This window comes from Candoia aspera, chromosome 12 (assembly GCF_035149785.1).
Source record: "Candoia aspera isolate rCanAsp1 chromosome 12, rCanAsp1.hap2, whole genome shotgun sequence".
In the NCBI taxonomy this organism is placed as follows: Eukaryota; Metazoa; Chordata; class Lepidosauria; order Squamata; family Boidae; genus Candoia; species Candoia aspera.
In genome coordinates this window covers 10,722,545-10,749,649 of record NC_086164.1, presented here as the reverse complement: position 1 = coordinate 10,749,649, position 27,105 = coordinate 10,722,545, and the positions used below count along the sequence as shown (strand labels likewise).

Below are 27,105 nucleotides of genomic sequence, written 5' to 3'. Positions count from 1 at the left end.
TCCGACCAGGCCAGCGGCTGGGACCGTCGGAGTCTGGCTGCGTCTGGGCGAGCGGCGGAGCGCTGGGTCGGGGTCAGGCATGGCGTCCCCGTCGCGGAGGCTGCAGACTAAGCCGGTCATCACCTGCCTCAAGAGCGTCCTCCTCATCTACACCTTCATCTTCTGGGTGAGGAAGGCTCTAGGGAACAATGGGGGGGGGGGAGAAGGGGTCCCTCCCCTCGCCATCCGACCTACACAGAGGAGAAGGGCAGGGGCAGCCTTTGCATTTCCCTCTTTCCCACCCTAAAAGTTGCCTTTTGCAAAGAGGGGGGCGCCTTTTGCAAAGAGAGGGGGGACTACATGCCCCATCATGTAGCACAGCCCATGATGGGACCTCTAGTCCCACCTGCCTGGAGGCAACCCAGCCCTTAGCTTAGCACCTCGTGCAAAAATAATACTAAGTTCTACCATAGCAGTGTTTTTCAAACTTGGCAACTTTAAGATGTGTGGACTGTACCAGCTGGGGAATTCTGGGACTTGAAGTTGCCAAGTTTGAAAAACATTAGGGCATCGTGTCTGATGGGATTGCAGTAAACGAGTTTTTGCTTGCATGAATCCAACCCTGCATCTAATATTGCTGGATGATGCTGGAAGGCCATCCTTCCCACTGCTCCATACATTGCATTTCCTTACCACGCTTACGAGCTTGTTGCATTCAGCTGTAACGTTTGATGTTGTGTGAACTGAACCCAGCCATTGTGACTTAGGAGTCTTGGCTTAAACGAGGAGTGTGAACCCAGCAGGTTGTACCTGTGGACCTTCCTTGGCCTGGCAGCTTTGAAGTTTCGAGAATTCTTTACCAGCCAGTGAGATGGCCAGGAAAAATAGAGGAAAGGTGGTTGATCTCAGGTTAAGGTATCTGAAGATGTTTTTTTGATACTCTGTCTACCGATGTGATAATCTGGTGTAATCACGGTTCCAAGTTCAGCTCCTTATTTTTCCTCAGCCCTCTTGACTGATCAAAAGCTGTTGGAAACTTGAAAGCTGCAGTGAGTTTTGTAAACCGAACACAAGGAGAGACTCTTGGGAACCCTTCTTCCAGACAGGAAGAAACGTGTCCTTCCCTCGCAGATTGGCCTCTGAAGCCATTCGGGGAAGAGAAGGGAAGTCTGGCTTTATACTGTCCAACTTCTCAAAGGAATGCACATCCTCTTCTCTTTTTCCACCTCTTCTAAGAACAGTAATAAAGGCATTACTTGTTGGTGCAACGAAGTGTGACGGAATAGACACTCAAAAAGAATGGAACATTCCCCTTTCTGCCAACCCCCATAGGACACATCGACACAGTTTTCAGAGAGTTTTCTCCAACTCAGATCAAAAGTAGTCCATGGCTTAGTAAACAAATAACATAATCGCCGTGAAAGGGCTCAACTCTAACAATGTAGTACGGGATATTGATCATCTCTGGAAGTTCCAAGGTCCTACTTCTTTCCATTTTTCTCATTTTTTAAGAAGTTGCCAGCTTGCTTTGCTGATCTTTTTTTTTTTTTTGGTAAATAACAAATAACGTGTGGAACGTACTCAGTAATCATGTCCTTTCCTTTCAACACTGCTGCTTCAGGCTTTGGATTCAGGTGAGTGTGGTTTTTCCAGGGAACAGCCAAATTGCTCTTTTGCTCATGGAATGCAGGTGCTGCAGGGTTTTTTTTCTATTTATACAGAAGAGAAATGGAAGCAAATCTGTGTACGTGGGAATGGGGGCGGGTGGGGGAAATCCTCAAGGGCATGCTTTTGAAGGACGGGATGGAAGTCGGCTGCAGGATGAGAAAAACCCTACGGGTATGTGTTTCTGAGATCCGAAGCTGTGGGATGCGGTGGGAGCTAAAAGAGAAAGTAAAGTTTCATGGAGGCTGTGTAAATCCTTAGTTTTGTTGAATGATTTACTGTGCAATTCGACTGCACGCTTCCTATATGATGGTGAGCATTGTTTGCCAAAAAGTTGAGTTAAAAAAATCAGAACAGCCTCTTTCTGAACCCTGAGCAAGATGATGGGCTGCATAATTTTGGGAGGAGGGACCATCATGGATCATACCCAGCCCCAAATCCTGACTAGGATTTTTGCTTTCTCTTATGCCACCTCCCTCTTTCTCAAGCCTGCTGGAAAGGGCAGTTTTCTTGGGCTAGTGGTTTAAGCCAATTCTTGCAAAAAGTTTTTGGAATTCATTTGTGGGATCTGTGGGATCTGTCCAGGGCTGCAGGTTGCCTCCCCTATGAAGAAGGGTGGATTCCCCCCAAGTTCCTAAATGCATGCTGAGGGGCCAAGCAGGGATTCTGCATGATGGGGGTATATGTTCTGGCATTAATAGGAATTAACTCAGGACAATGCATAACTGATCTGCATCCGTGCAATGGTAGCGTTTCACAGCCTGTTTGTGGGGAAACATCTTCTGAGATGCTGAGAATTGGCTCATGCAATTCTTCCTTTTATCTCTCCAGTTCTCTGGCATCATCCTCCTGGCCGTGGGGATCTGGGGAAAGGTGAGCCTGGAGGTTTACTTCTTCCTGCTGAATGAGAAGGCCAGCAACGTTCCTTATGTCCTGATTGGGGCAGGGATGGTCGTCACTCTGTTAGGCACCTTTGGCTGTTTTGCGACCTGCCGGGGAAGCACATGGATGCTGAAATTGGTAAGAGTCAGAGGCTATCCTCGTGGAGGGCAGCCCGCCATGTTGTTTATTTTTTATTTTATTTTAAAGGTTCATGAATTTTCCCAGCATGGCTTAGAACCCATTACAAATCCTAATGCAACTGTTTTAAACGAAGCAGTGATTAAAAACATAACATGGGATTAAAATGAGAGTTATTTTGCTGTCCTTCATTCCTGCTTTCTGTCCACAGTATGCCATGTTCTTAGTCCTCATCTTCCTTGTTGTGCTGGTGGCTGCTGTTCTCGGTTTTGTCTTCAGACACGAGGTGAGTTCTCTGTCTGTGGGTAGTTGGCTGTTTTAATGGGGCAAAAACTGAAATTCCTGTTATCCTTCCTCAGGGAGTGTGCAGTAGGATCATATTTTGCTTTCACTGAACATTGGATCTTACCTAACAGCAAAGATTCCTGAGAAACCCTTCCACTGAAGATTATCTCATTCAGATTTGATTTCCATTTTTTAAACAGCATTTCCTAAGAGATTCCATTCATTTATCTGGAGTCCAGCTGGATTGAGGTGGTGTGTAATTTCATAGTAAATGCCTTTGGGGATAGAAATATGAAAGGAGTGTGTGTAAAATTGCAACTAGGTTGTTTAAAACATCCCTTATACCCTGTAAAACATCTGAATTTCCTTCCAAATGAAGGAAATCCCTCCCTTGTGATGGAAGTTTTGCACAGCTGGTTTAGGATGGTATTGTATGTAGGAGCAATGAACCAAAGCATGGATTGTAATGTATATCTTTCCAATTCTAAATTTCTTATATTTTTAGCATCGATTTAGGCTTAATGTGCCAAAATGCATATGAAAACATCTGTTTTGCTATGTTCTGGGTAAAAATACATGTGGATTCTCTTTCTTAAAATATATATATATAATTTAACACAAAAACATTGAAACTGGCCAGAAAATTGCCATCTCTTTCCACCTCTGATTGGGACAACATCTTGAAAGTGGCCTTCCTCTATTTTCAGGTAGAAGACAATGTCTCTTCTAAGAATCTGTCATGTTGATATCAGGCCTTTCCATTTCCTTGCTTTTATTCCTCGGCACCTTCAGTTACTTTTAACTCATTCAAATGGCTAAAGATTTTTTTCTTTTGATCAGGTGAAAGCCTAACCTAGAAGTGGTGCATCTGTCTCCCTTTCCTTGCAGATAAAGGATAGTTTTAAGAAAAACTATGAAAATGCTCTGAAGCATTACAATGGGACCAAAGATGAATGTAGCAAAGCAGTTGATACCATCCAGAGAACAGTGAGTGGAACCCTTGCATTTTTCTCTGTGTTTGTTATAACTCAGGAATGGGGGTTTCTGCCCCTGAAACACCTTGAGGTGGTGTCCAGAGAACTCCCTAAGTGAGTTTTAAATTTTGAAAAGTAGCAGAAGCAAGATTATGAACTCTGGTGAGCTTTGGCCTTTACCCATGAGAAGTAGGGAATGAGATCTTACCAGATTTAATTTTTTAAAAAAAATATTTCTTGGCTTCCCGGCCATCACACCTGGCACCCGAAAAGGTTCCGTACTCCCGTTGACCTAAATATTCTGAATGCGCCATGCAGTATATTGTATGCGTTTCCATTTGAGAAGATACTAGGAATTTAAGATAGGCTTTGTGCTGCCAGACTTGATATAAGCAAACCAATGTTTCACCCTGTTACAAGATGCACCACCCGGCGTTGTGGAAGATAATGTGGGAATGATCTGGGATATGGAATTACAAGCAGATGGCAAGGCTGCTGAAAGAGGGAGGTTAGAGTGAGGAGTTGATGGGGAGACATATTGTAGATAACTGTGGTTTGGATTTGGAGTGGGATGATAACTCACATTGCTTTCCCAGGAGTATATTAGCTACGGTTTTATGTATGGGCTGTGTAAAATATCCCATTGCTTAACTTCAGACCCTGAAATGGGCTATTCCAAATAGTATTCCAAAAGGTATCTGACTTTAACATGGGTCACGTCCAAGCCAGCTCTAGAACAGACCCTTTTCAAAGCTAGACCACTTCTGGAATATCTGGAATGGCTTATTTGGACCTTGGAACATCCCATTTTAGGGCAAAATGATTTGCACACCTTGCCATTGTCATCTCGTGCTTGCTTGGTTTTGCACAGTTGCACTGCTGTGGTGTAGAGAATTTCACTGACTGGAGAATGAGTGACCACTTCAAACAAAAAGGGATTCCCACCAGTTGCTGCAAATCTTTGGAGAACTGTACAGAAGAGGACTTGAAGGATCTCGTCAAAGCGAGAGGCAAGGTTTATGAACATGTAAGTGAAGGTGTGCTGGCCTTCCTGGATTTCTCTAGAATCTGGAAATAGCAAAGCTGGGCCAACTCTCCCAAGTTTGGTTTGCTGGCAAACTACTTAATAACAGCAGCAAGTTTTTTGCTACCTTTTACTGAGAAAGAGAGGAAAATAATTGGGTCAAGCCTCTCGCAAAGTTAATGTACCTTCATTGAAAGAAAGAAGATGGCAAATGGGTTCCCCAATCCATCTTTGCCTCTTCAGTTGACATCATGATGTCACTACCTTGGCCTTTCTTCCTGGGCTGCAACAAAGGTATCCATCCTTGCACAAAGACATGGCTTGCCTTAATATAGTTTATTGATAAGCCACAATGGATGGCTCACCTGATGCTATGCCATAAGACAACTTCTGCTGATCCAAGGGCCAGATCAGGCTCTGCTTGGGCCAATCATCACTCCCAAGAGGGGGTGAGGTAGGACTTGTCTTTAGAGAGGGCTTAGAACTGTTAAGGCAGGACATGGGGACCTTGACTAGAAGGAACGAAGCTGATGTGGCATAAACTAGCAGTTCCTAGACTAGAAAGAACTGTGATGTCAGCGTAGATCAGGTGCCTCCTAGGGCTGCAGGGAGAACGGCCAAGTGTCTATCGACTCGAAGAGGCAGGAGGACAAAGTGTAGCGTTGAAAACCTGGAGGACAGACTATTATATAGAGGTGTTCGCTCCCGTGTATCACAGTGGACAATCGTCTGTATACAGAGCTTCATTCTTGCCTGCAGTAAAAAGGCTAATCTAGCGGAGTGGTATCTGGACCTACTGGTGAGTAAATCTGAATACGAGCTTAATATTTGTAGAGAACTGAGATTTTCCGCCCAGCATCAAGCCTCTTCAAAGCTCCAGGGACCCATTTTGCTCTTATCTGTCCCTCCAGCTATCCAAAATGCAAAAAGAAGAGGTCCCAATTTTTGGCATCATGCACTTTGGGTAGGTCCAGAGGCTGCAAAAACAAAAAAAGATGCTGGTCGATCCCATTTGTCTCCAGGCTGAACTGTTGCCATGAACTGTGGCTTACAAACCACAGTGGGATTTTTTTTTTTGAGCAAAAACTAAACAAACCACATTAGGGCTTAGGGTAATGGGTTCTTTGCTGATCAGATGCTGCTGATCTATTATTCCCACTCCCCATCATTGCTGGCTATGCTGGAGGCTGTGGATGGGAGCCCGCTTAGAAATGCCAGAGCTGCAGCCTAGAAACAGGCCCTCCTTCCACCATATCACCAAGGAAACCTTATGGACATGTCCATGAAATTAGTTTAGCTCAAGTCATGATGACTTTGGACCACTGGGTGTCCATGCTCCTGGTTTATGGAGCATGATGTGAGTGTGTGGCGTAGAGTGCAAAAGCCGGGTGATGAAGCTGTCCTGGGCCTTTGCTCCCTGAATCTCTTGGCTTCCTTTTGAGCTGAAAAGGGAGCAGCTCTTTGGCTGCATGCTGAAAACCAATCCTTCCAAAGTACACTGCAATAAAGAAATGGCACAGAGGGTGCTGCATAAATATTGACACAGCCTGAACCTTTGCAAATCTTCAATCAGATTAAAAGAAATCTGCCGTACGGTCCTTCGTTAAGGTTAAGGTCAAGTCAAGGTTTAAATGGAATGTTCAAGGGCTGGGTGTGTGTCTGGTTCCCTGTGAGTAGGAGGCCCCTGGCAGTCTTTCAAGGTCCTGTTTTTCTCTGCAGGGTTGTTTTAGCCTGGTGATACAAACGATGGACTCTGAAATGGGCATTGTGGCTGGGATCTCCTTTGGCACTGCTTGTTTCCAGGTGAGCCCTCCTTGAGAACCATGCAAGTGGACTTTCGTCTGTCCTAATGCCCCCATTTCCTTCTCCCTGTTTGGTCTTTGCTTACCATGCTAGGAAAGGCACATGGTGACCACTGCCCAGCTGCTGATCAGTTAAGACTCTGTTTCTCCTTCTTGGGCAGCACTAATACCTGGCTCCTGGCCAGGAACACCTTGCATTTGGCCAGATGCCCTCCAGCCCCAAAATTATTATTTTCTTTATAAGAACTTTACTAGGATTTCAAAGTAAAGTTAAAATACAAAATACACAATACAGAATACCAAAAAGCTAAGAGTACAGAACTCAAGAAAAACTAAGGAAGTGCAGAAATAGCAGGAAAATAGAAGGAGGAGGTGACTTCTGACCTTCTCCAACACAGATATAAATGCATATTATATAGCCTTAATCTCCTACCACTAGTTAAACTTTTGCTAACATAATTTCTATAAAAACAATTTAATTGTCAAAGCCCAAAATCAAAACTTCATTTTTTCCCCATTACCAGCAAATAGTCCAAAAGCGGTTTCTAAGCTCCAAAACTATTTTTTTGGAGGGAGTGGGATGCTTAATATACATCCAGCATCCTAAAAAAGATGTTTAGAAGTTGTTGGGACCAATTTTACAGTAAAACCTTGAGTTTTATGGAGTAAAGGGGGAAGAGGGTGTGTACTGGAACTAGATGTCCATTCAAGGGCAATTGGTGTGATTATAATTTGTATAACTACAATATTTGCATAATTAACTCATTGATGTCAGTGATATAAATCAATGCAAATGACATGAATTACATCAGTGGTCCAGACTGCTTGGGAAACACTTTGGGGGTAAAATTGGGATAAACTCTTACATCTGAAGTCCACTGCATGGGGTCCTTAAAGCTGAGGTTTGTTCTGTTTTCAGGTCTTATCCCAGTCTTGACATATCCCCAAAAATGATGTTTCGTTCTGGTTCTGTCTGTTGCCCATGCCAGAGGTTAGCTGAGTGGATGTGAAAGAACAGATGTTTGCTTGATGCCATCCAGTTAATCCTGTCTTTTCCTCTCTCTGTTAGTTGATTGGCATTTTCCTGGCCTGCTGCCTCTCCCGATCCATCACAAATAACCAGTATGAGATGGTGTAGCTCGGCAAGCCAGGAGTTTGCCTCACACTCCAAGGTAGAGACACCTTTGCAGTAGACAAATCCTGTATCTTGCGTGGCCGTATGTTGAAAGGAGGGTCCCCTTTTTGAAATCAAGGAAATGGCCAAAGTGTAGCTCCAATTAAATTGATGGAATGGTTTGGCAACCAGAGCGCTTGTCAGTTTCCAAAACCTTGCCAATTGCAGTTTGGTTTGGAGCCCAATTTGTCCTTTGAAATGAGGAGCCCTATACAGAGTCAAGCCACTTGCCCAGTTTATCCCTGGTGAGTCGATGTTGGCTTGGGCTGGTCTCTGTACCGGGAAAGATTGAATATAGTATAAATTGTATACACTGTGTAGAATAATTGGATTGTGCAATTGTGGAGGTGGAGGGGACCACGAAGATCATCAGCGTCTGCAATGTGCAGGAAAACCAGTGAAACCAATTATGAAAAGTGGCTGTTCAGCTTCTTCTTAAAAACCTTCAGAGGTGGAGAACCCACAGCCTTCATAGGTAGTCTGTTCCACTGTTGCACAGATCTTACAGTTAGGAAGTTTTTCCTTATACGTAAAAGAAATCTAAGTAGCTGCAACCTGTAGCTGTTATTTCTAGCTTGTATGGCCATGGAAAATGGTTCCTCACCATCTTTTCTCTGGCACCCTATTTTGTACCTGAACCCTGATATCACGTCTCCCCACAGTCTTCTTTTTCCAGACCAAACTTCCCAAGCAACTTCAGCCTGTTCCCATAGGTTATGTCCTTAAGACCCTGTACCATCATGTTGCCCTCCTTCGAACCTGTTCAAAGCTTCAATATCTTCCAGAAATGTGGTACCCCAAATTGTATCCATTATCTAATGTTCTCTGAGATCAGCTGTGTGGTTGTAATTCTCTATTTGCTGGGAAGCTGATGTCTACTCACCATAAAGCCCTCATTCCAACCAATGGTAGAGAAACTTTTGAGGTATTATGCTCTTTCTTCAAAAATGCTTATTGCAGAGTTGGGAAAAAATTGTAGGAAAGGTCACCCACAATAACCAGTGATTTCCTATATGAGGAGTAGCTTGATTTGCATGTTGCTCTAAGCTTGACTAAGGGGACTTGGTGGCGCTGCGGGTTAAACCGCTGAGCTGCTGAGCTTGCCGATCGGAAGGTCGGCGGTTCGAATCCGCATGACGGGGTGAGCTCCTGTTGCTAGTCCCAGCTCCTGCCAACCTAGCAGTTCGAAAACATGCAAATGTGAGTAGATTAATAGGTACCGCTTCAGCGGGCAGGTAACGGCATTCCGCTTAGTCGTGCCGGCCACATGACCACGGAAGTGTCTACAGACAAACGCTGGCTCTTTGGCTTTGAAATGGAGATGAGCACCGCCCCCTAGAGTCGGACACGACTGGACTTAATGTCAAGGGAAACCTTTACCTTTACCTAAACTTGACCCAGAACAGTAAGGTGTAAACCATTTTTATAAACTGCAATTGTTGATTTGTAGCAAGCCACTCCCTTTATGGCTTAGTGTGTAACTTCTTGGCATTTAAAAATCAGCTGCCTCTAACTTCTTATTCTCTGTTCTTTATTTGCAGAATTTATTTAAACAAACAACAAACAGAAGAGAGAGGTCTTTCAGGAGCCACGTCCCTGACAGACTATAGCCACTGAAAACCAGTTTGATTCGACTGCTTTCCTTTGGATTTTATTTGAATTATTTTTGAAAGCACCAAGGGCAAGATACGAGAGCTTTTCCTTTGGGATTTCTTTTTTGAAATGCTCTTGGGAAAGAATGCCAGATCGGGGCCAGGTCAGTTAGGGTAGCTCGATAGTCCAGCTCCTTCAGACAAAGGTTGCAGTTGGCTGCATTCACTCTGAATTGTGGGATGGATTTTTTACCTAAGTTCCTGAGGACAGTAGTTTTCAAATAGATGTCTAAAAAGGGCGGCTTTTCATAGTGCTGGAGTTGCTGTGTCATTAACCTTCAATGTATTTAAATGGACATATTTAAATTTATATTAGCCTGTTCTAGCTATTGAAGTGTAACTTAACCAACAGCTGCCTCTTACAGTTAAATGCCCGTTTCTCCTTGAATAATGCTTCTCACTCTGTGCTGTCAGATCTTACCCAGAACCCCAAAGTACCTTCAAAAATACAAATGAGCGTTTTCAATCCAGAGCTCCACAAGTTCCTAATGTTGGGGCTCAGAGACTGTATTTTGTTGCATTGGATCAACTTCTGGAGGCTCTGGCTCAGTGTTTTTCAAACTTGGCAACTTTAAGATGTGTGGACTTCAACTCCCAGAATTCTCCAGCCAGCAGTGCTGGCTGGGGAATTCTGGGAGTTGAAGTCCACACATCTTAAAGTTGCCAAATTTGAAAAACACTGCTCCAAATGTTGAAACATACCGAGACTTGCTTGTTGGAGAAGCTCTTTGGGCAAAGGGCCAATCAATATTTTAGCAACCTATGCCAAACCTGCATCTGGAGTTGCCTCCTGGCCTTTAGAATTGGCCCCAAGGACTCTGAAATATATTTTGTGGGGTTAAGTCCCAAATTCTGATGAAAAGTGAGAACTGTTCAGAAAGGTCACCTCTCTTCTTTTGAATCCTCTTCCCTTAGAGACATCTCCAAAGTTGACCCTATATTTTGGTTAAAGAGGTAAATTTTCTCTCCTTCTGGTCCCTCGCTTTTAATGGTTGTGGACCAGGTAAAATAATGATTACCTGATCTGAACCCCAGAAGAGGCTGTAGCTCAGTGGTGGAGCAGAGGCTTTGGATGTGGAAGGCCTCTGGTCCAATCCCCAGGATCTCCAAATACGACGTAAAATTCTTTTTGGGAAGCTTTTGGCAACGTTAATCTAGGTAGACCAATGTTATGAGTCTGTGTAAACTAGTTTCCTGTGCAATAGGATGGGATTGTAATCCCAGTAACCAAACACATGATCAACTTATATATATATATATATACACACACACATACATACATACACACACACACACACACACACACACACATACACTCACACACACACACACACACACATGCACACACATACATACACACACGCAGGAATGTAGGGATATTGATTTGTAATATCCCTACTTTTGGCATTTTGATGGGAGAATCAGATTCTGCAATTGATATGACACTAAGGCTATCTTGGACCAGTGGTTTAAGGGGTTGGGTTCACACACCATGCCAAGCCAAATTTACTATATGAATGGTAAGCGGCTGGTTCACACTACATGCTAAGCCATAAACCGTGATTACACAAGGGGTGGAGTTTGCATACCATGCAAAGCTCAAGCCCAGCCACCTTGTGGCTTAGTGCCATATGTGAACCCCAGCCTGTGTAACAAGCCCTCTGAAATCTCTTAGAGAGTTGCTGCATTTACATGGGATATGTAGCCAGGATTTTGGACCATGGTTTGTCAAGCCACGATGGACTTGATTTGTAACTAACACTAAAGCATTATAGCTGGGTACTGGCATCATACTGGACTTCAACAAATAAACTATGTGATGACTTGGGTGTGATGTGTGAACCAGGCCTGTTACTATTAACTTCTGAATGACACTCCTGAGGATTCTACATAAATGGGCTTCAGACACCATCCTGGCTTGAGTCAAAGTTGAGCTGTTGTCTGAAAAATCTCCTTTTGACCCGCTTTCCAAACTCTTCCTGCCCACCTCTGGCCTTCCCCAGAGAACTGAACTGTATTTGGTGCTAATTCCTTGCATTTGCCAAATTGCTGGCTTTGTTTGGAAAGCCATATCTGGGGGAGTTTTTCTCTTGTCATTGTCCCTTGCCTGGGGAAAGATTGATATCTGAAAACAAAGTCAGATTTCAGTGAAGCTTTTGAAGCTGAGTGGTCGTGATCTGTTTGTGTGTGTGTGTGTATTTTTAAGACTCTGTGGGAGAGTCCTTAATCTTAGCTGTTGTTCTGTGTCCGTTGGAGTATGGTTCTCATCATCAGTATTATGTGATGCTTTGAACATTTTTTTTTTGTATTAAACAGAGGAATCTTCCTGGACCCATAATAAACCTTTATACACTTTTTATTCTGTAAGCTCTTTAAGTACATCACTCGGTTGGATGATTTCTTGGGAATGGCTGCAATTTAGCAAATATTTGATTTCTCTGGTCATTAACAACTTAACTGCGTGATGTCTTCCTGGGGATGAATTGATCCTTTTTTTTTAATGTTAGAGATGTATACATGGTTATTTCTAATCCTCCCCCACATTAAGATACTTTCTGCCAATTTTTGAAGGTGCACTGCAGTGAAGGACTGACCACATTGGTGAAGGAGTCTGCTTCCTTTGAAAGTGAAAAGATGTCTTTAGTACCTGGCTGGAAGATTCTTCTATTCCAATAAGCTGCTTTTAAGGGTACTTTCATATGCTGCTAATTCTGAGACTTGGTGCTTTTTTGCCTTGACTTTCTGATCAATCAAACGTATATCAGCTGGATACAGGTAGTGCTCGTTTAGTGACTGCCTTGTTTAGCAACCGTTTGCAGTTCCGACAGTGATCGAAAAGTAACTTTGCAACCAATCCTTGCATTTACAACCTTTGCAGGTCTGTAAAGCAAAGCAAAGCTGAAGTAAGATGGTAAGCACAGTCGTAGTTTCACTTAGCGACTGCTTTGTTTAAGGACCAAGTTGCCGGTCCCAATTGTGGTTGCTAAATGAGGACTACCTGAATATATTTGGGGCGTATGCTCTGAGTTGCTGAAATTAATTTGCAAATCTGTGGGGTTTTCTACATTTTGGGGGGTGGGTGTTGTAAAATAAGGTTCTTGTTGAAGCTGCAAAAGCATGGTTTGGGGCACACTGCAGATTGTACTTCTAGCTCTTCTTCTGACATTGAGCTAATCTGTTTATTTCCTGATAAAGAATGCCCTCTTGTGGCTTTTGAGGAGAATGCCGGTGGAATAGATTTCCTTTTTTCAGCTACGGGATGCAACATTTGATTGTAGCTTTGATGATATCAGGAGACCTTGGATGGCCTTTAATTTCATTTTTTTATAGGGACCATCCTGATTTGCCGTTTGTGAACCAGTCTGAAGTAGGCTATGCTTGCATTCCAAAACTTCCACTCAGATTGTAATACATTTTTTGCTGCTCAAAAAATATGCATCAAATTGAGTACATTGCAGAAAGGTTTACACCGAATAATGTATAAGAGGGGCAAAGGCACAGAAAAACATAATCTGGAGAAATGGCTTGCAGGAAGGATACAGTTTTGGAAAAGTGCAGAAAGATGCGATTATTAGGAGGTACTTGCATCTAGGCCAGCTAAGTGGCTCTGGGAGACATTTACACATACGCTGCGCTAATGGTCTTTAAGAGAATTACAAGCCCAGAAACGTCTACAAGGAGATGGTCAGAATGGATCTTGCGCTGCACTAAGATTATTATTATTATTACTTTTGGACTTAGCGTCTTTAAACTCGCCCTAACATCCGTGCTATCCACCAGTTGCAAGGCATGATTATACGGCAGATCACCCGCCCTCCTTGATAGCAGTAGGGGTAGGGGTAGTACCCGAGTAGCGGCTCACATATTCTGCGACAGTATCGGTGGGCACGACGGCAGCGGGCACAGCAGTATCCTCTCTCATCCCAAAGGGGATGGAACTCGAGGCCGTTCTCGGTCTAGAGATGGCAAAGGAGGAGGGTGAGTGAGTTAGGAACAAACACCTGATCTTGTTGACCAGCACAAGCCAGACGTTGACTTGCCCAAGGCAAAGTTAGAAGTGGGACCTGACACTGTCCTATGGAACGTGCTGGTGGATTCCCACCAAGTGCTAATCCATAGGAGAGTCTTTGGTTGAGGTTGTGCCACGTGCTAAGCTAATCAATATGTTGTGGTTAAAAGAAACACCCAGAGTGTGAGCCAGGGCATAACGACAGGGTTCCCGTAATGCTACTTATCTGTTTCTTGCTTTGGTGCTTATATTCACTGGTTGCTCGTTGGTGAAGCCAAGCAAGTTTCACAAAGATTTACTATCCTTGCCATAGGTAAACCCAGTCACTGGGACTACATCTTAGTTGTTGCTCCTGCTTTGCATGCAGGAGAGCCCAGGTGATGGGATATATCTACAGTACTCTGTCCAAGACTAGAGCAGTGTTTCTGGACCTTGGCAACTTTAAGAGGTGTGGACTTCAACTCCCAGAATCCCCCAGCCAGCAAAGCACCGTCGTAAGTCCAAACTGTTGCTAAACGAATGGTTGTTAAGCGAGGATTACCTGTAGTCAGAACAGGGAAGACTGAGCTTGCTGGACAGATAATTGGATCTGCTCTAAGGCAGCTTCCTACATTCCTTATAAGAGCAGTGTCCCTTCTGGGTCACCACAGTGCTGCATCTATCCCTGCATCTTCTTTCCCTCCATGCCAACAGCAGGCTTCTGGCAAGAGCAGGATGCAGTAGTCATAGCCATCCCACGTTGAGCCTTTCCATGCAACAACTCTCTTATTTCTCCTTCTGTTAATTCCCTCTCCTACTCTTCCTTTCTGGCACAAACTCACAGCCCTCATCTTTTGCTACTCTGGCCTCTCCCATCCTCTGATTTCTTTCAGATTTCACAATGCTTTAAGCAAGGAATTTTTAGCATGCTTTCCAAGGGACTGCCTAATTGAAGGAGCAGGACTTTCAGCTGTACAGAAAAGATTGCTAAAAATTCCCCTTGGTTGGAGGCTCGGTCCAAAAGTTCCATTTTGACAATGGCCTGGTTTTTTGATTCCAAAGACTTACATAGTCATTCACCGGGAGGTCTTCTTCGGTGAGCTGCCGAGCATGGCGTTTGATGCCTGGGCGTCCTTCCTTGCTCAAGGACCGGCTTTCCTGCCGACCATCCACTTGGTTTTGCTCATCCATAGCAATCGAGTCCTCATTTCCTTTTTCCAAGTCGAGAGTGTCGGGATCTAGGGATGGGAGGTCAATAATCACTCAGCTTCTGTTCATAGGCTGGTCAGCTTCCTAAGCAAGAGCATCTCTGCTGCCTCTGGATTTAATTTCAGCTTGCATAAGCTCATCCAGCCATTCGATGATTCCAAATGCCGTTTCAAAATACGACTGAAAGCATTGTCGGCTTAATGATGCAAAGCCGTGCTGCATTTAAAATATTTCTGGCAGTTTTGCTGCTTAAAAACTTTCCAAGCAATTTACAGAGTTCATCAGAGTACCATCAGGGGTGGCTGAGGTTGTCCGTCTCTGCTCCTGTCAGTCTCAAATCTTAACCAGGTCCAGTAAGTTACACTTAAACTTAGTGGTTTTAGGCTATTAAGTGGTGTTTGAACCACTCAAAGTACCCAGCCACTAACCTGGTGTGAACACAACCATGGTATTACTTTACGATTCAATGTGTTAGGCAAACCCAGGAAATAGGGTTAAATAAGTAAAATGTAGTCCACCTAGCCATGGGTAAATGTCTTTTGCAAACTCAGCCATAAAGTGGGGGAGAGTGAAAAAAGGGAAGCTATCTTGTTTTGAAGCCCATCTGCTTTTCAGTGAATAAGTGGGATGTCTACAGTGATTGCCCACTTTCTGCTTTGAACTGCACAGGCCCGCAGCTAGCAGCCCTAAAGGCTTGGGGGGTGGGGCGGGGTGTTTCCTTTTTTTGAACCAGCTGGGTTGTGCCATTTAACTAGAAAATTGTGGGTGGGTGGGGCAGAGAATTTAGGTGAAGCCAGTCTACTGGCCAGGGGCGTCCACAGGGTGTGGTGAAAAATGTCAAGACGTTGGCCATGATGTGTGATCAAAGCTCTGCCCATTTTTATGTACACTGCAATTGGCAGAGCTTTGATTGCATCATTCTGGCTACCATGTTGACATTTTTTATCATACCCTGTGGACGCTCTTGCCCCCTGCCCATCCAGCTATGGGGCTAGAATTCTATTTGCATTATTCTTGTTTCACCCACCTTAAGTGTGACCTGCAGACCTTAATCCCCAAAAGTTTGTGCACCCCTGAAGTAGGCATTTAAGAAGCATGCACAGTAAAAGTTCATTTGCATGTGGTTTAGTGTGTTGCGTGAACTCAGCCATTGGTTGCCAACATTGGTTGGATTACTTGTAGTACCAAGGTATGGCTTGTTAGCTGTGGTTTGTTGACTAAACCCCAATTGGTCAAGTTCACACATTATACTAAGTTATTAAATCTGGTTGGCAACCGATAACTGAGTTCATGCAACACACTGAGCCACAGGCATATAAGCAAAGCACTGTATGGCTTAAGACCCTGTGGGCAGCCATCATTTTAATACTAGCTCCAGCTGGCTGCAGGACAGCAATGGCTCAGATTGTCTACCGGGCGATTTTGTGAAAGCAAACACTGCCAAGCTGTTTCCTGCTTTCAATGCATCTGGAAAAACCCTTTTCACATTGAGAGAGTTTGGCTTTTGTTTGCTTCTAAAGAATGGGTCTTTATCGTAGGAGGGGAGCTGTGTTGCTCTGTGATAGCCCGTAATCAGAAGGAGTCTGGTGGCATCTTTGCAGACTAACAAATTTTATAAAAAGGCATAAGCTTATTAAAAGGCAGATGTGTAAGTATGACAATTATGCCTTTTAATAAAATTTGTTAGTCTGCAAAGGTGCCACCAGTCTCCTGATTTTTAATTCATGAAAGCTGATAAGAAAAGGCAGATGAGACGCTAAGAGGACGGAGGCTTGGCTGGCCCTATGTTAGGCATTGTAATCTCAATCTGTCAGAATCTACATGTGGGCCAGAAAGAGGGGCTGCTGTAATGGGGCACACATGCCAGATGGAAAGGTTAGAAGATGCCTGCTGTGGTGCCAGATGCAAAGGATGAAGTTCTGGCCCCGTAATTTATTTATTTATTTTATTTTATTTAATAAATGTATTCACCGCCCATCTCTCCCCAGCGGGGGGACTCTGGGCGGCTTACAATAAAGCAAGATTAAAATATAAAACCATTACAATTGCAAAATACAATAAAAATATAATGGTGTTGGTGTAATGGTGTTGAGAGAAGACCAACTTACCTCTCAGCAGGGTTGGATGGATCCAGTATGCTGTAACGTTTTTGCAGAGGTCAGACATCTTGGAATCCTTCAGAAAATCTTTATTTTCAATTGGTTTTTCTCCTGGAACCCAGAGCACAGATTGCTCAAAATAGGTGGCTGCCCTTTCCTCAGCCTGCAAGACAGGACAGGTTCTCATTCCAAATTTATTATGCTGATGCAGCACTTTGATCCAGATCTTTCCTATCTGGGCTTTTCTATCTGGAGGACGATTCTCTTTTTCTGGACTAAAAACTGAAGTATGCCACACTCACAAAAGATGACAGTGTGCTCTCTTGATCCATTAGCACAAAAACAGAAAAAATGAAACAAGAACGAGCAGGCATTCTTGTTTGCAGGACTGCCCAGTAATTCTTGCTTAATTGTCAGCAAAGGTGAGAATTGAAGACACATCTAACGAAGTGTCTCACAGCCAGCCAGATCTTTTCAGGAATACAAAAATATTATTTTTTCTGACCCCTCAATTTGCTAGTCGTACGTGTAACACAAGAAACATGCAAAACAATTTGAACTGAAACCCTTTCAGATCTGATACACCAGTTTGTGAAATGGGATGTTTGGATCACTGTGGAAGTGTTTTGAGATTGGAACAGAGGGATTTCAAGCTCAAAACTCTTCTGAAATGATGGAGCCCATTCTGCACACAAAAGGGCTGTTTTGCTCTCACAATGAGGCGTTTTGAACTTGAAATGTGGAATGGCATTGAACTCTTAAAAAATGGTTGTAAACTGAAAATCTTTGGACACTTTTGAAACTATGGAGGTTGCATTTAACTATCATGGCTACTTATTGGTGGATAGAAACTATAAGAAAAAGTTGCAGTGCATCTTCCCTTCCCTAAAAGGTCTGTGCCCATTTTGTTTGCAATGTGACTCCATTCTGGCTAGCACGGAGTTTGCTATTGGGATGAAAAAATAATAGGACATTGTCCCCAGCATTGTAAAGTGGAGTTATCTTTGAGGCACCTTTTGTGTCTCAGGGCATTCATTCTGGAAAGATAATGAAACTTAGACTCTCAGATTCACAAATGTTGTCCACACAGAGGACCACACTTGGGGAAGGTTGGGAAAGGAATAGAAGACATGAGACAATCAAGGGGCAGAAAGTGAGTCTCATAAATGACAATTCAGCCAGGTGACAAGAAACCTGAGAGGAAGCATTTCAAATCCTTCAAAAAGACTCTGCCTTAATGAACTCCCTATAAGGCTGGGGAAATTCTCTTTTCCTTTCCAAGATTCTGCATTTACTGCAGAAGATCATTAAAGATCCTTTACTGAACTCTGTATAATTCTTGCTTTCTGATCTGGCTCAGCTTAACATCTGCCTTTTGAAAGGCATGAAGGGAATTACACTCTAAAACCTGGGGCCAGGCCAGCAACTAAATTTGATTGTATTTAACTCAATGCAGAAATGTAATTAAATGCAGATAACACATGTAAACAAATTATTAAAGTGCAGAGGCATCAGACTGACAACAAAGGTATGTATAGTCAAGGCCATGTTTTTTCCGGTTGTAACAAATGGCTGTGGAAGCTGGACCATCAGAAAGGCTGAAAGAAAAGAATGGCCATGGATGGTGGAGGAAATGGTTGAGATGCAAATACTTTGGACCACGAGAAGAACTAATCATTCAACCTTAGCTGAAATGAAACCAGACTGTTCACTGGAAGACCAATAATGAAGCTAAAGCTTAGATGTTTTGCCCACCAAGTGTGAAGGCAAGCATCATTGGAAAAGACTGGGATGGTTGGAAAAATGGAAGGCAGTAAGTCCAATCAAAGGTACACATGCATTGAAAACTGATTAATGGCATGTGGATGATATTTCACTTATTCTTCCATTGTTAGCATCATCTTAGCTGGGCTACTTTTAGCCTTACAGTTGATTCCATCTGCCTTGTTTTAGTGAAGACTCAGTTTAGCTTTAGCATATGTTGAAAATATCTGCCTGGCCTGTGAGTGATTTAAAAACCAATGGGATTACTCTTGCTCTGTTCTTTCCAAGCTGCCATAAATCTCCCAGCTGGCCAGAGTCTTTATTTAATTCAGCACATTCTTTCCTTCTGCGTACCTCGGGCTCCTCCATTTCCATATGAGATGTTTCTGGTATCCCTTTAATCTGGTTTTGGATAAAGCATTTGGGATCATCCATGAAAAAGAGGCCAGTTATACCCTGCAAGAAAAGCAAGAATATAACCAGGTAAAGGTGGGGGAGGAAATGAACGCCACGGAGGTAAACCTGCCAGCCCATAATTACTCTAATTCAAGAATGGATATATCCATTTTCAGTTGCAGTAAAATGGGACATGGAGGAGTAAACATTTTCAGCAGTCTATAAATACTTCTATATGCCTCTGATTTGCCATCTGAATGTAACGTAAATAAAAAGCACCATGTATTCGGAATGTTTACAGTGGGCTCTTTGCTTTAATGCCTTATGTTATAATGAATACTTTTTCCTTCCTGCTGACTTCCTTGTTTTTTTTTTTTTTTTTTAACAAACTGACATTGCATATTAGCTAAGAGACTCTGCTATGAATCAAGAAATTCCAGGTTTGGCTCAGGCTTGCTGGGTCCACAGACTGAAGTAAGCTGTAATGCAGTTTATTGGCTTAGTGCAATAATTCAAACCCAGCCAATTTATTTTGTTCTGTGTAGAAAATTGATACCTTGCATTTTTGTCTTTAAACAAGTGTGGCTTATTCAACCAATACAAGGGTAGCCCAAGATGTGAACCAGCCTGACCTAGATATATCCCTGGGAGATGGCTATACGTACGTTCTTAAAATCATGTATTTCAAGGACTTCCTCACTACCCTTTCCAGTCTGAAAGGTCTCTGTCCAGGCAAAGGGATCTATCTTCAGCAATATCTTCTGTTTTTCCATGTTGCTGAGAAACGCATGCTCCAATTCATAAATCTGAAACAACAGGTTGGGGAGAGTATGAATTCAGTGCAATGGCTGCTCACACATCACACTAAGCCTTAACGCAGTTTGGCTTGGGGTTATTGTGTTATATGCCAATTGTGGCTTTCTGAACAAGATGTGGTTAAAACAAACCATGGCTGTGTAATGTATAGACTCAGCCTCCTCCTATACATCCCAAAGCAATATATAATTATTTCATCTATGACTTCATCACAGAATGATTTTGGCTTCGTTCTTTAGACAGGTGACAGGAAGCTGTGTCCTTTCAGATGTTGCAAAAGAATCACTCCAGCATCCCTCACTGCTAGCCGGGGGCTCGTGAGTTGTAATGCTGCAGCTTCTGGTGGATCATAGTTTCTCTCGCTCTGCTTTAGGATCTTCCATTGCTTTCTAGAATGCTAAGGAAGGCCCATCGAGCCAAGCTGGCTGAGAGGGATAGAGGGCAGTGCAATTCTAGCACAGCAAAAATTCTGAGTTAAAAAAAAAAAGAGGACCCAGTTATCTACTGCAGTTTTTTTTCAACCTGAAGTGGGAGCTGTCTGCCTTAAGCTTTGAGAGGAAAGAAACAAATCAACAAACAAATACTATCTTCCAAGATGCCATTCCTGCAAGGATGCACCAGAGAAGAGTCAGGGCCTGGATGCCTCCAAGATTGCCTCTTCTGGGCTGATTCTGCCTGTCCAGGAAGAGCTGGGTTCAAGACATGTGAAGGGTCCCATCACTGAGGGAATGCCATCTGCAGGGACCCCAGAGCTGAGCCTTCTCCATGATGACTCCACCATCAACAGCAGAGCATGACCACAGAAGCCAGAATTACACAGAGTTTCATTTATCAGATTTACTATCAAGGAAAAAAAAAAGGTTAGGATACAGGATCTTGAAAAAGGAATAAGCAAAACTCACACCCCTGTTTATAAGTGAATTCATTAAGGCGGGGTCTCTGAATTGTTTGGACCTCTTTTTCCTAGGATGCAAAACTGAAGAACAGCCCTTTTCTCAGATGCACTTGACACTGAAACATCTGCCTGTTCTTCATTAGTGATATTTGAAATACTTCCTTTTCTTTCTCAACCTCAGCAAGTTCTCTTACACTCCACCTCAACAGCTTGTTCACAGGACAAGGACCATCCCCTTCTTGTTGGGCTTCTGAAGAAACTTGGAGCCATGACTCTTTAGAAAAGCATAGGAGGACAATAAAAGTCAACTTAGTCCTGCTGGGTGGCATGACTAGGGGATATTGTTTTGTTTGTTAATGCTTTTATTTTAATTGTTGTTGCTTGGCATAAGCCACTCAGAGCCATTTCAAACAGAGGATACAAGAGGAAGAGGAAGGAAAAGAGGAAGAAAATATAGATTCTACTGTTTCACTAGATTCAAACTGGCATCATTTTAATCAGAATTGCAGCCTTTGCCCCATTTGGACCCTTAGAGAGCAAATTCTTGAAACTTCTCACCAATAGATTTCACAGTATGGAAAGTGGAAGGTGGATTCTTGGAAAGGAGCAGTAGACTGTCTCATGAAATAATCTCCAAGGACAGATTGTGCTTCAAACCAGACCTAGGGGCATCTGAAGACAGATTGGAAAAAGATCTTGAAATTCCAATCTGTATGCAAGGAACTTTTTTTTTTTTGGTTACGTTTTTGGCTGGCTGCCCCATTTAATTTTTTTTCTTTCGAAAAGAGAGTTTGGGTTCTGCGAAGGCAGAATTGTGGCCAAGCTCGGAGAAAAGATATATAAGCTGCAAGAAGGAACAGTTTTGTACAAACCCTATTTGGTTCTGAGGCAATAAAGTTGAAATATTCATAGCATTGTTTTGCAGTTATCCTGAGCAGCAGGACATTTGTTTATGGCATGGTCACATAGCTAGAGCCCCCAGGGACCTCTAAAAACTCTTCCCAAATTGCAATGTTTAATGCATCAGAAAGGGAAGATGATGAAATACACGGGAAGTTGTCATATTAATGAGATTTAATTAGTTTAATTCAATTCTAATTAAATAGAAATTAAAATGAAACATTTATTATCCTGGATCCAATGTTGTTCCTGGCTCTGCTTGCCTTTCTGAAGACCGTAACACGTCACTCAAAGGACATGCACTGCTCTTGTCCTGAAAAAGGCCCACCCCAGATTTACGGAATCGAGGGGCTCTGGAGGAAGAAAACTCAGAACCTGCACAAGTCAAGGCTGATTTGGTTTTGTTGGAAAGAATAGGCTGCAGATGTGGTCCGGAACGCAGCAGCGTGCACAGTATTGGGTGTTTCTAAGTTCACCCACGTTACACCTCTGTTGCGCAAGCTTCACAGGCTTCCAGTTTCCTTCCAGGTGCAATTCAAGGTTCTGGTTAACACCTTTAAAGCCCTACATGGCACAGGATCAGATTATTTGTGGGACTGCCTCTTCCTGAGAGTATCTCCCCATCCTACCAGATCGGATAGGGTGGGCATGCTTCAGGCCCCTTCCCTGAAATCTTGCCATCTAATGGGACCTTGGAAATGTGCCTTTTCCATGGCTCCCTCTATCTTATGGAACCTCCCCCCCCCCAGTGATTTGGCAGGCCCCCACTCTTTTAGCCTTCAGAAGGCCATCAAGACTTGGCTTTTTACCCAGGCATTGGGCTGGAGTGAGGATGTCTGGAGTTGGTTGTGGGACATCCCAAGGGGATGATTGAGGCACTGGGTTTCGTTTTGGTTTTATGGTTTTATGATTTTTATAGTTCTGGGTTTTACTGTTGTTGATTGCTGCCCAGAGTTGTGTTTTTAGATTGCCAGCCGTACAAATCTTTTAAATAAATAAAATGTTAGGAAATGCTGATTCCTAGATCCATCAAACCTGGAGAGTCTTCCTGGACTGCTGCTTTTAGTCTCTCTTGGACAGAAAATCCAAGCTATTTTGGTTCTGACTCTTACTCCAGCAGGTAGGAGTTGCAAGCCAGATAGTGGGCATGAACATGAGTCCACTGCTTCATCAGAGTCTGGTTCATACAACATCCTAGTCTGTAACATTTTGATTCTGGCTTTGCATGCTATGTGAACCAAGCCACTGTCCTTTGTTAATGCAGCTTATGGCAGAGGGCATTGTGCAAACCCAGCCCAACTGGGGTTTATTCAAGGAATTGTGATTAAGAATGTGATACAGTGTCTTCCTGTGATATGTGAACCAGGTGTGTATTTCAGAGCAATGTTATTCAGTACCTTCCATGTGCAAACCACTGATGCTTACTCCCTTACAGATGTTACAGGGCAGCTAAGGTAAATGGAAGAAGCCTGAAATAAAACACAGGTCTTCTGGGTTGATGGTGGATATCTCTGTCTTGCCCTTGACTTCAGCACGCTGGCCCATGTCCACCAGTCTCCAGAAGAAAGTTTGAAGTTCCTCCCTTTCCCCTATATTTGCTTTTTGGGACAAGGATGAAAGTGATTTTCCTTTCAAAATGTTTGTGCTGCTGTCTTATTTTTTTTCTGAGTTTGCTAAAATGACATTTGACACCAGACTTCGATGCAATCTGTTTTTCCTGGAAGGTGCTACAGATGGCTGGAGAAACAGTGGTTTCCTGATGCTGAGAAGTGAGTGTTTGTTCCACTTGGATGATTCAAAGCAGGGGGCAAGAGCTGGCCTTCTAGATATTGCACCACAACTCCCATTATCCCTGACAGCTGGCTGGTGATTGGAGTTAGCATCCAACAGTATTTGGAGGGCAAAGAGTTTCCCATCTTTGACTGAAACCAATGCCCACATTTGCAATGATATACTTAGCTTAACCATGTATTCCTGAACTACCTAATTTCCTGGATTTGTATGAAATGTTGAACTCTTCTGAAAGAAGACAACATGTAGGAAGTTGGAAAGGGGTATGCTGTGTACACTATGAGTTAATGATTCTGATAAGAAGAAAAGATGGCATTTGGGACATGCAGTCACAGGAGACACTTTAGGTCATGATTTATATCTCAGCCTTCTAGATCTGGAGAAGGTAACGATGGTCCAGCCAGAACAACAAGCCCAGTGTACTGATGCTAATGCATAAATAAAAGAGGAACAGGTAATTGTTGACCCTGCTTGAGAATGCATATGTAAACTTTTTCTATACCCTAAGATCTTTGATTTGCTGGCACCTATATGAGCACACCAAGTTCCCAATGCATTCCCTTTTCTCCAGCAACATCACTGGGGTTGCAGGAGTCTGGAATGAAAATGTTTTCTGCAGATCTACCTTCTTAACAGCAGGCAGCTTATTGCAAACAGATGCTACCCTTGGACAGTGAAGCTAGTGGAGGGAGGGCTGCACATCCAATTCCTCTGTTGTCTTTACAAATGGTAGCAGAACTAAGTTGAGAATGAGTTTCAGAAGCACTTTCTCTCCCAGATCTATTAAGCTGGTTGTGGGTGGCTTCCTTTTGCTTTTTTAAATCAAGAGCTGTATTGCTTCAGAATAATCTGTCAGGATGTGTATATTGGGTGTGTGCGCGCATGCTGGAAAGGGTGTTCAATGCCTTCTGTGGAAAACTGGCAAATTAAGTTATGGGATGACAGTACATTTGATGTCAAAAATAACTTTGTATTTAAAAATGAAATCTGATGTAGAATTCAGGTCTAACTGGAAACCATTCCTGGATAATTAATTGCTCTGTGGATTTGTACTACTTCCTAATTTTGGGTTTTCTATGCTTCAATTTTATAAGAAATTAGATGTCTAGTGTCAATTTAATTTGTTATAGCTGACAGTTCTAGTTAGTGATGTATACCAAGTTTAACCAGATATTTTTAGTCTGAAGCTTACTGGCGATTTTTAGACGCTCCTTTAATAAGTAATGTAACATATAACTTTATAAGTAACTAAGAATATATTGAAAAATTTTAACCTCCAAATTTTAGATCCTGTTTTTACTTACTTTTATTCTGCTATTGTATTCCACTCTTTTATTCTTTTTATACATCTTCCATGTTCATGGTTTATATTATTTTCTAAAATGCTTACTTTTTAATAAAAGTGAATGGAGCTGCAGTGGTGGGTGGGATCAGAGCCAGAAAGTGGGTGGTCCTACTCATTTTCTTTAATTCTGGTACCTCTTTTCTCCCTCTCCTTCTTTCTCCCTTCCATTTTTTTTTCATTCTCTCTTTTTCTCTTTTTCACCTGGCAGGAAAGTGATGGCTTGCTCTTTCCAGGGCCCTGAATGGACAGGTTGTTATTACTTGTCAGCCCTATAAGGCAGACCAGATGAAAAAAGAGACGCTGTGTGGACCTAAAGCTACTTTTATTAGTATAACTATACAGTAGTCTTCATTTAGTGATTGCCTCTTTTAGTGACTGTTTGCAGTTTAGACGATGATAAAAAGGTAACTTTGCAACCAATCCTTGCATTTATGACATTCACAAGTTTGTAAAACAAAGGAAATCTAAAATAAGATGGTAAGCACAGTTGTGGTTTCATACAGCGATCACTTCACAACTGATTTGCCTGTCCCAGTTGTGGTTGCTAAATGTGAACTACCTGTAATAACAGAATCTTGCAGGTCTGAATATGTTTCTTTTCCTTTCTCTTTTATCTTCATGAGATTTAAGGTAAGAGGAACAGTCTGAGGCATTTTCATAAACCACTTTCTTAGCCTGGCTCAAGCCACATTTATCTGATTGTTGTCTTGTAGCGGATCTTCCCTCTGTCCTTCAGGGCCATCCTCTTTACTCACTACAGTATTTTAGCCCAGCCCTTGCTAAAAGAAAGATCTCCTGGATTGTTTTTTTTAATTTAATTTTTTTAATTTTACTATTTGTTAGATCTATCTCTCACCTTTCCTTTGGGAGGAGTGTATATAGCATTCCATTGTTCAGTTTTCCCTGCACAAACTGCCCTGTTACGTAGGCTTACAGAGAACGACCGGCTCACAGTCACCCAGGGAGTTTCTGTGGCTGAGGGTGGACTAGAACCCAGGTCTTTCTAGGCAAGTCCGATTTCTTAACCACAATATCCCACAATGGTACTAGTGGGGTGAGAAATAAAGTGGCTATAGCTGACACTTGGGTTTATTGTTCTGCACAAACGTGGTCACTGTGCTTTTTATATGCTTTTTTGTGGGGTGGCAGAAAGTAGCGGTCATAATCTTTTCATAAAATCACCGAATGCAACGTGGCAAATTCTCAGCCCTTTTCGCTGCAAACCCATTGAAGTACAGTATGAAAGGGCTGGTGATCAATCATTTTCCTGAACAAACTGCTGCTTTAATGTGGTGGTGGGGCGGATTCCTCCACCAATTCTTGGCAAGTTAATTGAAACAAAACGGAAAGCGACTTCTCACAATTAACGGTGAGGCCAGCACTGTGAAAGAGGTTGCTGCCTTTCCACGGCTAAGATCCCATCACCAAAAGAAACTGCAGCAGAGCATCAACTTTGACAAGTTTCTCTGTGTCTTTTTAAAGGGGTTGATAGAAACACCGGATTTTTTTTTTTTTTTTTTTTTAAAACATCCATTAAATATAATCCTGAGAATAGAAGTTACCTTTTTAGGAGCAGGTTTCCAAAAATAGAAGACTCCCAGAATTGTCAAGGTAAGAGAGAGGAGCAGAATGAAGATTAACATGCCCCAAATTTGGATTCTTTTGAACCCCTTCTTGGCATTGGAAGCCGGTGCCTGATAGACAGAAGGAGGAGAGAGATCACTAGGAAAGGCAAAGTTGAGGCAAGTCACACAATATGGGGCACACGCTTGCAGAAAGACCAAACAATGGCTCTTTGGGGACGCACACCCCAACGCTTCCTCCCCCCAGCCAAGAAGAAGAAAGTAATTGACTTACATCTTGCCTGCAGAGTTCTTGGGACCTCTCATGAAGCAACTTCCCCATGCTTCCCCTTCAGTGTCAAACTTTCCTTTTATGTCACAGACAGTGGGACGGTTGAGACCGCTGGGGCTGGGGCGGAGTCACGATGCCTTTGGATCCCTGCATGGGCAGAGCGGAGGGGTCCCTTTTTCTCTCCCTCCAGCTGGCCATGCTGAATGGTGCATTGTGTCTGCAGACTTGCAGGAGAGGATACTATCAGCAGGGAGACAACGATGCTCAATGCTCCGTTTCTTCTCTGAACTGACCCTCCTTACAAGCATGACTCCTGACACTGGAAAGAGATTGCCATTTTATTTCCAGTGCTAATTCCTTGTTGTTGTTGTTTTAAACTTGGCAGTTATTTTATTATGTGTCTTCTAGTCTGGATGGAATCCTGATGGCAAATGCTCATCGTCCTGACCTGCCTTTAGTAGGAACTTGAAAGC

The 27,105-nt window shown here is 42.9% G+C and overlaps 2 protein-coding genes across 2 annotated transcripts; one reads left to right on the top strand and one right to left on the bottom strand.

Annotated features, from left to right (window-relative positions):
* On the top strand, positions 1–8,836 carry TSPAN6 (tetraspanin 6). Its single transcript, XM_063313625.1, has 7 exons — positions 1–166; positions 2,476–2,664; positions 2,876–2,950; positions 3,838–3,936; positions 4,795–4,950; positions 6,667–6,750; positions 7,819–8,836. The coding sequence occupies exons 1-7, from the start codon at positions 80–82 to the stop codon at positions 7,885–7,887; spliced, it is 759 nt and encodes a 252-aa protein (XP_063169695.1). The 5' UTR covers positions 1–79; the 3' UTR covers positions 7,888–8,836.
* A 4,476-nt stretch (positions 8,837–13,312) lies between these two features.
* Positions 13,313–26,683, bottom strand: TNMD (tenomodulin). Its single transcript, XM_063313758.1, has 7 exons — positions 26,636–26,683; positions 26,341–26,472; positions 19,697–19,837; positions 18,990–19,091; positions 16,881–17,034; positions 14,632–14,801; positions 13,313–13,531 (listed from the first exon to the last, which is right to left on the bottom strand). Exons 1-7 carry the CDS (start codon positions 26,681–26,683, stop codon positions 13,322–13,324), a joined length of 957 nt encoding a protein of 318 aa, XP_063169828.1. The 3' UTR covers positions 13,313–13,321.
* Positions 26,684–27,105: the final 422 nt, after the last annotated feature.